At 45.8% G+C, this 13,116-nt stretch overlaps 1 protein-coding gene across 1 annotated transcript; it reads left to right on the forward strand.

The window, feature by feature from the left end:
- Positions 1 to 59: 59 nt before the first annotated feature.
- On the forward strand, positions 60 to 12,834 carry Dnajc5g (DnaJ heat shock protein family (Hsp40) member C5 gamma). The gene is made up of 6 exons (XM_074049385.1): positions 60 to 194; positions 7,984 to 8,858; positions 9,122 to 9,377; positions 9,868 to 10,009; positions 10,617 to 10,678; positions 10,875 to 12,834. The coding sequence occupies exons 2-5, from the start codon at positions 8,740 to 8,742 to the stop codon at positions 10,655 to 10,657; spliced, it is 558 nt and encodes a 185-aa protein (XP_073905486.1). The 5' UTR covers positions 60 to 194; positions 7,984 to 8,739; the 3' UTR covers positions 10,658 to 10,678; positions 10,875 to 12,834.
- The last annotated feature ends 282 nt before the right edge of the window (positions 12,835 to 13,116 follow it).

The raw sequence follows: 13,116 nt of genomic DNA on the forward strand, positions 1-13,116 counted from the left end.
GGGACCACCACGTATTCCAAAGCTCGGTGCGTTAGCCTCGTCCGTAGCTGCTGGAGAAAGTGAGCTCGAGAATGCGGAGAAACCGCGGGGCCTACGCGGGAAACTGGCTCCTTGGCACGCCTCAGCAGATGACGACAACAGGGGACATGACAACAATGGCTTCCTCGGGGATTTCCCTGCCTGGGCAGCCCGCGGTGAGCAACCCCAATTGCCCGGGAGGGGGCGCAGACGCTGGCACGTGCCTGTCCCGACACCGGGTGGGAAGCCAGAAGGCGGGGAGGGAAAGGGATGTTGGAGTGCATGGATGACAAGGCTCACTGGATGTCTGGCTGCTGAACGTGCCGCCTCCGGAAGCCGAGGGCGCTGCGGTGGGAACACCAGCAGTTGCCTCTCCTTGGGAATCTATGTAAGAAAAGCCTGGCAGCAAATCCAGCCGCTTGTACTTGTTTCTCAATCAAGTGACCCTCTGGAAATTTTGCAAAGAGCCCTCTTGAATGCCAGGCCTGAGGGCACTCATGCTGCAACTGGATAGGAGCTAGGAGTTTTCTGAGGACGTTAGAAGGCCATTCTAGGGCTGGTGCCCTTTATGGAACTGTGGTCTTGTAACAACTATTCATTCAACATTTACTCAACACTTAATCCCAGCCATGACTCCTACTAGCCTAGCTGGGGATTGGTGGCCAACAAGATGCACATGGTTCCTCCACTCCTGACTCTCATGATTGCAAGAGATTTCTTCTGCAGTCCTTTGTTACTGCTTTATCTGAACGCCCACACTGCCTGTTCTGCACTTCCTTAAAGTGAGTCATTAGGCTGCTCCTAGTCCCAAAGGCATGATGGTGATAGGAAGCCCTGGATGTCCCCAGGAGGACAGGTCAGTGCAACTTCCAGAGGGCTTCTGGAAGAAGAAGGTGCAGGGGGTCCAGGTTAGAAATCCAGGCTGGAAAACTTCACACTGGGAGAAAAGAAAACTGAGCCCAGCACTGAGATCAGGATTTAAGCAGCACTACAGACCTCAGACACAATTTGGAATCTAAGCAGGTGGGAAAGAGCTAACATTTGAGAGGGCCAAGCCAAGCTACTGGGACTTGTAAAGGCAACCTGGAAGTCCAGCTTCTACTCCATTTCCCTCTTAGATGTCACCTCCAGGAAGCCTTCCCTGACTTCCCCAGGCTGGGAATGGCTCTGTTCCTGTTCTCCCCAAGGCCTACTGTGCTTATCCAATCAAAGCAGTGATCACATTGTCCCTCTCCTCACTAAAGAGGATGCTCCCTGAAGCTCCTGTCTTTCTCATGCTGGGTCTCGAGCACCCCACTAGTGGGTGGTACAGAGTCCTCAATGAAGCCATTCCAGAGAGGAGGAGCTGGTTGTCAGAGTAGAAGGAGGATGGAGGAGGCAGAATTTTAACTGGTGATAAAGAAAATAACAAGGGGTTGCAGTTTACATGTCTCCACCTCATGGAGGCCTCCCCTAGCCCCCAAGGGGTCAGGCATCAAGTTACACAGTTGATGTATATACTGCTTTTTCTTTCTTAGCACTTACCACTCTGTACTTCCATGGTTATTTGAGGATTATTTGCTTCTTCACCTGACTTCCAGGATACCATTATCTGAATTTCTTCCTGTTTCACTGACTACTTCTTTTTAATCAGTTCATCATCTCCTCAGTCTTTTAATGCTGGATTAGCCCAGGACTGGGTCACCTCTTCTTTTATCTCTCTGGCTTCACTTCCATGGAGCTATCATCTAGTCTCTAGTTTTTAAGTACTATCAAGTAACAATAGAACTCAATGGTTGTTGAAGTTGGATGTTGGGTGCATGGGGAATCATTGGCCTGTTCTCCTATTTTTGTATTTGTTTGAAATTTATTTTTAAAAGATGACATATAAATGTCAACTACAGATTAGATGACTCTTACTGGGATTCCAAACTCATACACCCAAATGTCAGCCTGGTGTCCTTCCTGAAAGGTAAGCATCTCAAGCTTCATAAGTCCAAACCTGAGCTCCTCATCATCACCCCATCCTGAACCTCCCCTTTCTGCAGCCCTCCCATGTCAGAACATGGCAATTACATCTCCATTCACTCAAGTCAGAAACTTCAGCATCATCCTTGACTCTTCTATTCTCACCCCATATCCAGTCTGCCAGCAAATCCTGCTCCCAACCTTGTCCAACCACCTGTCTTCCTGCCTGTCACAGTAGCCTCCCAGGCGGGCTCCCTGTTTCCGTTATCCCCCTGTAGTCTATTCCCAATGTAGTAGCTAAGCACATCCTACTTTGTCACTCCCCATCCTGTTCAGAGTACGAGCTGAAGTCCTTCTAATGGCCTGTAAGGTCCCACATTGACCTTATGTCATAATCCTGTCTTACTCTGGCCTTCCCTGGAGTCCTACAACACTACAAATGCCAGGCATACTCCTGCTCCAGGGCCTTTGTATTTTCTCATCTCTCTAACTGTAATGGACTCTGCCAGATGTGCCTATAACCTGTCTCCTTATTTGTTTCAGGTCTTGACTCAAATATCACCTTCTCAGGCCCTCTTGACTTGCCCTTTCAAAAATTGCAACCCTTCCCCCCAAACATTCTTTGGCTTCATTCCATGCTTTATTTTTCTTCATAGCCATTGTTGCCATTGACATTCTACATTTTTACTTAATCTCATTTACTGTCTTATTTCCTCCTATCAGAATGTAAGTTTTGTTGGCAGAAAGTTTTGTGTTTATCCCCAGAACCTAGAACAGTCTCTGGCCCATAATGGCACCCAGTAAATATTTGCCAAAGGTTCTAATGCATGTCTCACTAAGCTATGATCTATGAGGGCAGAAAAAGACTAACCACTTATCGATGTATCCAAGGTCCTGGGCATAGAGCAGTACTTCGTAGATATTTGTTGAGCAAGTTAAGTAAGGAAAAGAATGTTTCATGGCAGACATGGTATGAGAGCAATGATACAGAGGTGAGGAAAAACAGAAATATTGTAGAGACCAGTTAGATTATTGTGGTAGAGGCAGGAGGATTGTGAGTTCAAAGCCAGCCTGGGCTACATATGGAGACTCTGTCTCAAAACAAAATAAATAAAAAAGATCAAGACATATAGAAAACCCGTAGTTAGCAGGTGAAAGAAGGAAGAGGAGGAAAGGAGGCTGGAAACTTAACAGAGATATAGGAGGACAGCAGAAGAATGCAAGGATGCAGACCCCAGCAGATGACAAAAAGGGCAAAACAGTAGGACTGAACAGAAAGAAGGGGATCTAGAGCCCAAAGTCTCTTCCCAAAACATAACTTGATGTTTTTCACTTTCTTTAGTCACACTGCCTGACACTTTACCAGTTATTCTCTTTCTTTTTTTTTTGAATGGGGGGTTACTGGGGTTTGAACTCAGGGCCTTGTGCTTGCTAGGCAGGCACTCTACCACTTACACCACTCCCCTAATCCCACGTCCTCTACCACTTACACCACTCCCCTAATCCCACGTCCTCTACCACTTACGCCACTCCCCTAATCCCACGTCTTTCATTCTTAAGAATTAAGAGAGCCAGGTATCAATTGCCTTCCTCACTATAATCTGAATTACAATGTTTTAATCAGATTGCTTTCCACATAACCTTTAGGGATGAGATCATCTATGGAGTTTCTATTAGAAGTATTGAAAGGAGGGGCTGGCAGAGTGGCTTAAGTGATAGAGCACCTGCCTAGCAAGCACAAGGCCCTGAGTTCAAATCCCAGTGCCACCCCCCAAAAAAAAAAGTATTGAAAGGAGATGAACTGAGAGAGGTAATCTGGAGTTTTGGCTTCTTGGAGAGACTGTAGGGAATGCTCTGGATAACTAGAAGGAGAAATGAGGGCACTGGGTAGGGGAAGAAGAAAACAGGGTTCTAAGAGCCTGGAAGAAGGATGCAGAAAGGGGATAGAAAGATGTCAGTGACGATTTGCAAATCTTGGAGGAACAACCCTGATTTTTCCCTTCTTCCTAGAGACAAAAGGAAAAGCAACTTTTCTCTTTTTAGAAAATTGGGAAGAGACAGGGTAGAAAGAATTATTACAATAATAATAGTAATAGCAACTATTATAAAGTACACTTACCATGTGTCAGGTACTGTTCAAATTAAAAATTTAATCCTCAGAACAACACGGGGTAGAAGCTATTAGCTTCATCTTATGATGAGGCAGGTGTGCTGTTAGCCTTGCCTCAGGTGTGCAGTATCTGGGATTGCAGGTGAAAAGGACAGGGACATGAAGCAGCCTCTCTAGCTGGAAGTCCTTCACCTCCCACCCTGATATGTTTGACCTGGGAAGGACAAACAATACTAGGCAGGTGGGATTTCTGGTACTATATAATACACAAGCTTCTAGTGTGAGAAGGGGAAGAGAGATGTTACCTGACATTGCCCATGAGTACTCGAGAGGACAGGAATATCATCAGCGTTGGACTGTCTCTAGTTATAGGTTTTTAATTGGGATGGGAGCTGATGAATATAAGAGGTCAGTCCTCTCTGGGCTGCACTTGCTGCTATGAAATGAAGGCATTGCATTAATAGTTAAATCTCTGAGATCCTTTCCAGCACAAACACTACAATTCTAAAACCTGGTTGTTGGATGTGACAAATTATGATCTCTCTCTAACTGCATATGTTCCAGAGCGTGGTATTTTGGATATAAATATGCCAATGTCTGCTGTCTGTATTCGTGTGTATTCCAGCTATATGACTACAACTTTTTGTTTGTGGATAAACAAGGGATGCTTTGTGGTTTGCTCCAGGAAAGACCAAATGGCTCTGGAGGCAGTAAATTCTAAGATCACTGACTCAAGTCATAGTGGGAAGGTAAATGATCCCAGAAAAGATTTTAATCTATAATCATTCATTGGGACAGTTATTTTTTTCTATTCTTTTTACAACCAAATCTAATTAAGTCTTGAAATTAACTTTATGAGAGAGCACAGGCTTTTACAGAAGAGGAAAAAGAAGACTCAGAGGCTGAAGGACTTGTCCAAGATTACAAAGCTTGTTAGAACCAGAGCCAGAACTGGGATCTAGGGCTTCTGACACTTGGTGTGTGCATTCTTCCCACTACTGCGCTGCTTGTAAGAAGAGAGCCTGTGCGTAGAAACCTATTAAGGAGACTGTGTTTTCTGGAAAGCAAAGTGCATAGCCTCTGGCCTCAGCATGCTAGGCCCACTGGGCAGCTCTATTCCAACTCTGAAGCTTACTGACTGCAGCATCCTCTCACTCAGAGCAGAGCCTCACACAACTTAAAAGATAAGGGCTCTTTCAGGAGCCGTGAACTGTGATTAATTAGAGAGTCAGAGGGCAAGGATAAGAAGTAATAACATTCTGCAGCTTCTGGCAAAATGTGAAAGATGTTTACTAACTCTTTCCCAGGGTCATGTCTATAAAGCAGGGATGTGATTATACCATCTCTCAAGGTTCTTGTGAGAATCAAAGGAGATAATTAGGTAAAAGGGACTCTGAAAAACACACATAAGTTTGAGCTTTCATTCAACCAACAGTGATCACCTACATTTCCCAGGACCTGTGTTAGGAACTAGAGAAATACTAAGACCAAGAAATAAGGAGCTCAGAATCACATTACATATTGTCTGTCCTCTCATCTTCTTTCTCTTTGTCTCTTCTTGTCTAGGACCGTATGAGGGAAGAGGGGACCCTGTTGTCCTGTCCAATTCCCCAGCTTCAGTCCCAGGGAATTTTTGCTGTGGCCAGCATCCGGGCTTATATTTCATTGGCAGAGAGCTATCACTCATTCACCAAATCACTAATTCACTTACTGAGAGCAAGGCATGGCTCTGGGTGCTAGGGATACAAATAAACAAGATACCTGCCCTGTGGACCAGACCTAAACAAATCAATGCATAAATAAATATCTATCCACAAGTCATGGGGAGGGTGTTACATGGTGGGGAGAGAGGAGTAGAACCAGTTTAAAGACCTCTCTAGGGAGGAATGAAGCTGAGACAGTTGGAGTATGAAAAGCCAGTCATAGGCATAGCCTCAGAGGAACCCTCTAGGCAAAGGGAACAACAACATGGTCAAAGGCCCTTGAACTGGGAGGGAACATGTTGTCGTCAAAGAAGCAACACAAAAGCAGTGGGACAGAACCCAGAGCAAGCAGGACAGTGTTCTTTGATGAGATCAGAGTGAGAGGCCAGGGTAGGACCACACTGACGTTGGAGATAAGGTAGGGAATTCGTTGTAAGTACACTGCACTTTTTTTTTGGGGGGGGGTAACTGGGGATTGAACCCAGAGCCTTGTGCATGCTAAGCAAATACTTAACCACTAAGCTACATCCCCAGCCCCGTGTACTGTGCTTCTAATGCCTTCTTCTCTCCCTTCCCAGTGTAGTGAAAAATGAGCTGGTTTGTTCCACTAATCCTATTGTCCCTAGATATCAATGAAAGGTTGGAAGTTAGTTAGAGAAATCTGGCATAGTACAAATTACCAAAGAAGTGGTTAGTTTCCATTCTTTTTCTTTAGTTGAGTAACCTTGAAACTCATCTGACCCAGAGCCTATGGACCAGGTTGATGATGACAGAAGTTTTTATCCCTACCCTCTGCAGTGATTCCAAATCCATAAAAATAAATTTGCTAATTCAGTGTTCATTGTGCCTGTTGTATATGGACTCAGTTTGCTTAGATAGCTGGCATTCTTGGAGTGGGGTCTTGACTTACCACTTAAAATCTAGGAGGGTTTTGTGTATAAATAACCATAATAAAGAGAAAAATTTAATAAAAGCCAAGAGGGATAATGGACATTATCAAAGTAATAAAGCTCTTTGTGTGTGTGTGTGTGGTGGTACATGAGGTTTGAACTCAGGGTCTCACACTTGCTAGGCAGGCATTCTACCACTCGAACCATTCTACCAGTCCAGAAAACTCTTTCAATTACATGTTTTAGGAGCCATTGAGCTCTCCTCTGTCAAGAATCCAACACCACAAACTGCCAGGTAGAGCCAGGTGCCCCCATTCCCTGAAAATGAGGACACAACATGGTACTTTTGGTACCTGTCTGGGAAGAAAGTTAGAATATAGGTTTGGGGGGCCATGACTCAAGTGGTAGAGTACTTGCTTAGCATGTTTAAGGCTCTGGGTTCAATCTGCAGTCTTGGGGGGGGCGAATTTAAAAAGGAAAGTGGTGTGTATGTATCAAAATTTAAAAATATTCAACGTGATCCAATAACCCCACTTTCATGGCTCTATCCTTACACAAAAATCTGAAATTTGTCCAAGGATTTACTGGTTTGTAACAGTAGTAGTTGGAAACAACTTAAATATCCAGTGTGGATTAGATAAGTACATTATGGTACATCCTCATAATGGAATAGTATTTAAGTGAAATTTCTGAAACACAGTAGTGACTTGTGGAAAGGCCGAAGACATTATTTTAAAGCGATGTACTAGGTGGGCATGGTGGTGCACTGCTGTAACCTCAGCATTTGGGAGGCTGAGGCAGGAGGATTGTGAGTTCGAAATCAGCCTGGGCTACATACGGAGACCTTTTCTCAGAAATAGAAATTAAATAAATAAATGAAGGAATGTGCTAACGAATCATTACAATACAGTAGAACAAGTGCTTTGACAGACAAGGTAGCAACAACTGGGGTAGTGAAAGAAGGTTTCTCAGGAATACCACATTCGAAGTGAGTCTCAAAGGTTGCGGAGGAGTTTCCAGGTGGAGGAGAAAGGACCAAGTGGAGGCCCTAAATTCTCACAAAGATTGGGAAGGTAACAGACCTCTTGAGAAGGCTTTCAGCAGCCATACCTCTCATTTGCCACGTCGTCAAGCCCGTGGTCTCTCTGTGCATGAGGTGGAGAGCCATGACAGCCATCATCAGGTGGAGAAGAGGGAGGCGGAGGAAGGCTGGGCAGCTCTTGGGTTGGGGTGGACGCAACGCCCAGCCCAGGGCCTGCGGCTCAGGCTTCCCGGGTGAAATAAGTCCCAGGGCTAACGCGGCCTCTCCACCCAGTCCCTCCATGGGCGCCAGAAAACGACCCCCCGCAGCTACTGCGCAGCGCGCAAGCGCAGTCAGCCACTGAGCCCGCAGCAGTGGGGAAGTTCGCAGCCTGGAGGATGAAGAGTATGTGAGGCCCACCCGGCTTGAGAGAGTGACTCCAAGGTAAGGGGCCTGCCTGGATGAGATGGCTCAGGCCTGGGGGCCCCAGCGCACGCGGGGCATCCCTCAGAGCTCGTAGCCTTGGTTCTTGGGGACCGCAGGCCTTTCCAGGCCTCTGCCCCACTCAATTGGGTCCTACTCCAAGGCCCCTCGGCTGGTCTCCCCCGCAGCACCCTAAGACCCCTTTTCCACTTCCTTCTAAAGCCTGAGTTATCCTGTGTGCCCCCGACTGCCTGGTCTCTTAGGGGCAACCTAGTCTCTACTTGGCTTCCGGACACCTGACTTCCTTGGGTTTGGTCTGGATAATTTCTCGACTTCCATTCCTGGCCCATCCTGTCCAGGAGCTGGTGCCACCCTGGGATTTAAAACTCAGCCCTAGGGCTGTTTTCTTGAGGCATAAGAGCTCTGGACAAAATCAGGCTCTTCCATAGCTTAGACTTCTCCTTGCTTCTGTCTCTCTAGGCTGTAGGGTGACTGGAGATCTAGGTAGCTGAAGGATGCTGGAGAGGGGAAGATTGACATTTGCATTTGTATGCCTCTCTTATCACCTGCACTCTCCCTCACAGTACCCAGTCACTAGTGTCTTATTCTTGTTCTTGGGCTCACAGCATGTCTTGTGTGGACAAAGACACCCACAGGCTGTCCAACAGTGGGACAACCCTCTACACAGTGTTGGAGCTTAAGAAGGGTGCCTCACCTGAAGACATCAAAAAGGCCTACAGGTTAAGATACCAGCCCTTTATTGAACCCTAGGATCCCCACCACCACCACAAACCCTTTTCTTCCCACCTTGCCTTCTGACCCATTTTTAAATTCCAAGAACCCTTTATTTGGAGACCAAAAGAGGACATCAGCCTCTTCACTATGCCATGGAAAGAAATTTAGATCTTGGTTGCTTGTCTCCGTCCTTTTGTACCACATCTCCTGCATTCCTTGTACTTTCTAGAGCTCTATCCCTGCCATTTATCCTAACCCTACCTCCTCAGCCGTTCCCCATCTCTTCCCACCCTCCTTTGGCACATTGTCTGCATAGGAGACTGGCCTTGCAGTATCATCCAGACAAGAATCCAGGGAACCCTCAAGCAGCAGAATTCTTCAAAGAGATCAACGCAGCCCATTCTGTGCTAAGTGATTCTAAGAAGCGGAAAATCTATGACCAGCATGGCTCATTGGGAATATACGTATATGATAATTTTGGCGAAGAAGGTGTCACATACTATTTTATAATGCAGAATTGTTGGTTCAAGGTACACAATTCTTCCTAGTCTCTTAAGAATAAGGAAAGAGCCAGGCGTGATAGTGTATGCCTATAATCCCAACACTTGAGAGGCTGAGGCAGAAGGATCACAAGTTTGACACCAACCTGGGCTACATAGTTAGACCTTGTCTCAAAAAAACACAGGGGATTGGGGGAATGAAGGCATGACTCAAGTGGTAGAGCACCTGCCTCGTAAGTACAAGACCAAGTTCAAACCCCGGTACTGCCAAATAAATAAACACACACACACATATACACACACACACCCTATCTCCCCTGCTACCCAGCACTACCATCACACAAAGATAAACTAATTGATAGCAATGAAAAAAATTTAGAAAAAAAAAAAAAGAATAAGGACAGGAGGGGTGACCCTCCTGTCCTAGGAAAAGTGGTATGTTATGCAAGGATGATGGAGAGAAGGTAGCTTGAACGGAACTACAGAACTGCTGGACCAAGGCCTCTCTCCTATCTTTTAGACACTTGTCATACTTTGTACACTGCTAACTTGCTGTTGTTGTTGCTGCTGCTGCTGCTATTGCTGTGGAACACTTAAACCACCTCCTGAGGAGTTGAATAACGATTATCAACAAAATGTCCATACTCAACCTCCAAAGTCAGGTGAGGCCAGAGGCAGGGACTGATGTCAGATCTGGATTAGGAGTGAAAGAAAAGGTTGAAGGATGAGAAAGACCTGTGAAAATGGCAGGTTAGCTCTTAAGCATGGCACTTTCAAGTCTGGTCTTGGGGCAAAGTGAAGAAAGAAAAAGCAGTCAATGCATCTTATGCTGCACACTGACAGTGTGAATGTAGCCTTGGCCTCTCCTGACTGTTGAGGTTGAAAACAGGTTCAAAGATGTAGTTTATTGCAGCTCCTCAAAAGAAAGATGAACTATATATATTTGGTAGTACTAGGGTTTGAACTTAGAGGCTTGCACTTGCCAGGCAGGTGCTCTGTCACTTGAGCCACACCTGCAGCTCCTAAACTGGGGATATGGCTCAGTGGTAGAGCACTTGCCTAGTATGAGACATAAAGAAAAGGGGCGGGGGGGAGCGGAAGATGACGTGTTTGAGTGTTTGATAATAATTAAAATGGTGGGGTGGATGAAGTTTACACCAGTGCCACCTTGTGATACTAATGAGTAATTGCAAGATAATGTTTTTCTCATTTGTAGACTAAAAATTACTACTGCTCATATATGTAAACATATGCATAATTCCATCATAGGAACAAAAAGAAAGGAAGAGGAAGATGGTGAAAACCATTAGTGAAATATGAAGAAATATAAGGTTTGTAAACTGAAATGCAGCAGTGATTAAAGGGTAAGAGAAGCATCTAAGCTAATTTCAGATGATCCTTGTGAAAAGTTTATGTCTTTATAGCATGGACTCCAGGTGTTTACATCCTTACACAGAGGAGATTTGCTTTAAATTCTAGGTGATTATTCCTCCTGGTTAATAAGGTGCCAACTGTTTCTGCCATTAGGTGCTGGTTCCAGTGAGGGTTCCCTCTGCTGCCCAGTCCACTGGACACGTTGAAGAGAGGAGCAAGTAGTCCATCCTGATTTGACTCCTCTTCTTATAAGAATCCCTACTTCAGAAGCATTTCTGATGTCCATCCCAGTAAGGACAGCATCTCTGCCCTCAATGGTCCCACTGATCCTGGCCATATGGAATCTTCCAGCTACTCTTCTTTTTAGCCCCAGTCGCACTTTTAATCTTCAGAGAGCAGCTCTCCCATCCCTACCCACATGAGGTCTGAGACAGTGGTGACAGACTTACCTGAGGATTCTTTTTCCTATGCTTGCTTTGGCATTTAAGCCAATATCAGGTAGGTCTCTAACACATTTGTGATATCTCCACCAAGATCCTGATAACTGAGCAAGGTGGGTCCTGTCCAAGGTGCTGCTGCATCAGTTAATCCTCCTTTTTTGTAACTATGTGTGCCAAGAATTCCTAGCTTAGCCTCATGCATAAGCCGTTACACCTTTGTGACACTGGGCTCATCTTCTTTTGCCTGCACCATTGACATTGCAGCCTCATCCACAAGACAACTTGGGAAACATATGAGTGCATTTGGAGCTTATGGGAAGCCACCCTATCTTGGCTTTGCCGTGGACTTCAGTTACAACCCAGCATCTGTTATCAGCCTTGGTCCTGACAATGGCTGCAGTCCACACATCAGTGCCTGCTGCCTCCATCCTTCACCACACCTCATGTAGACGGATCACCATATAGCTTGTTCCTAAAACAAGGGCATGAACCGTAATAAGGAAAGAGTATGTTTTGTAGGCTCCCTACCCACTCTTGCCTCTTCATGTTGCCTGTTTGTCAACCTCTCCATACCATTTCTTTCTTGTTCATCCACATGGAGTCAGGACCTAGGGACTCCTCAAACTTCCCTTACTGGGAGAAGGGCAAAGGAATGTCAGTAAATAAAAAGAGCTTTTGTCCAAACCCACCAGTATGTGTGTTTGGCCCCCAAAAGAAATGTGGTGCCTGGGATAGAGGAGAAGGGCAATGGGAAAAAGACAGAAGACTAGTGCTCACATCTGGAACAAGCCTGGTACAAAGAGTAGAGTCCAGGACAACTGTGGCATTGGAGTCAAAACTTCCCAGAGCCTGGTGATGGTGGCTTTGTCAGTGCTCTAACATTTTTTCTTTTTTTTCCTGGTGGATCTGGGGTTTGAACTCAGGGCTTCTGCCTTGCAAATCAGACTTTCTACCACTTGAGCCACACCTCCAATCCTATCAGTGCTCTGGGATTTCCCTAGAGACTGATTTCCTGGTGCCCCAAATAGGTCTTTGGCATTCAGATCCTTTCTGCCCAACTCAGCTTTTCCCAGTTTCCAAACAAATTTAAAGTCCTTGGAGTGACTTCAGTAATGTGTTCTTAGGCCAGAATCACACACTGTCTTGGAACATGCTCATAAGGTTTAGAACTGGCATTAGCAGCCACCTCTAGCTGCTCAAACTGCTTTCCTAGGGGGACATAAGAAAGGGCTGAAGGCTGGGGATGGCAGTACATTTCTGTAATCCCAACACTTGAGAGGCTGAGGCAGAAGGATTGAGAGTTTAAGGCCAGCCTGTGCTACATAGCAAGTTCCAGGCCAACCTGAGCTAAATAGCATGATCCTGTCTCAAAAGACAAAAAGAAAAGGCTGGGCAAGAACAAATGTAAGCCACAAACATTGGGATAAAATGCTGTGTACAGTGTCTGGTACCCCTCTTAGGAACACACAATCTTGAGGCAGAGGGCCAGGATCACTGGCTAAACCTATGGAAAAGGAGACTGTCACTGACTCTCTGCAGGTCTGACCTGATCTTTCCTCCCACCCTGAGCCACAAGCTGGTTTAGAGACTGTCACTGTCCATACAGAGCATGGGGGTCAACAGGGCTTACAGGAGCCATCTGAGTGAGAGCCCCTCACCTTTGCCAGCCCACCTTCTACCACAGCAGTGACATTGACCCTGCTCTTGCTCAAGGGAATCAGTCACCCATTCCTGAGTGAGTCAGGGTCATTCACTTGGTGACAGCTGTGGCTCGCCTTACATGAGCTAAATTGGGAGTTGGAATGTCACACAGATGCCCCTTGTCTCCCCACCCCCACAGTTAATATTACTCTCCTCTCTGGGGAGTAAGAGACAAACAGTGCTGCCCAAGAGTGAGCAAGAGAGTGGTTTGGGGAAAAAAGAATTTCACAGGGAGGAAGGGATAAGGCTACTTG

This window comes from Castor canadensis, chromosome 12 (assembly GCF_047511655.1).
Source record: "Castor canadensis chromosome 12, mCasCan1.hap1v2, whole genome shotgun sequence".
Lineage (NCBI taxonomy): Eukaryota > Metazoa > Chordata > Mammalia > Rodentia > Castoridae > Castor > Castor canadensis.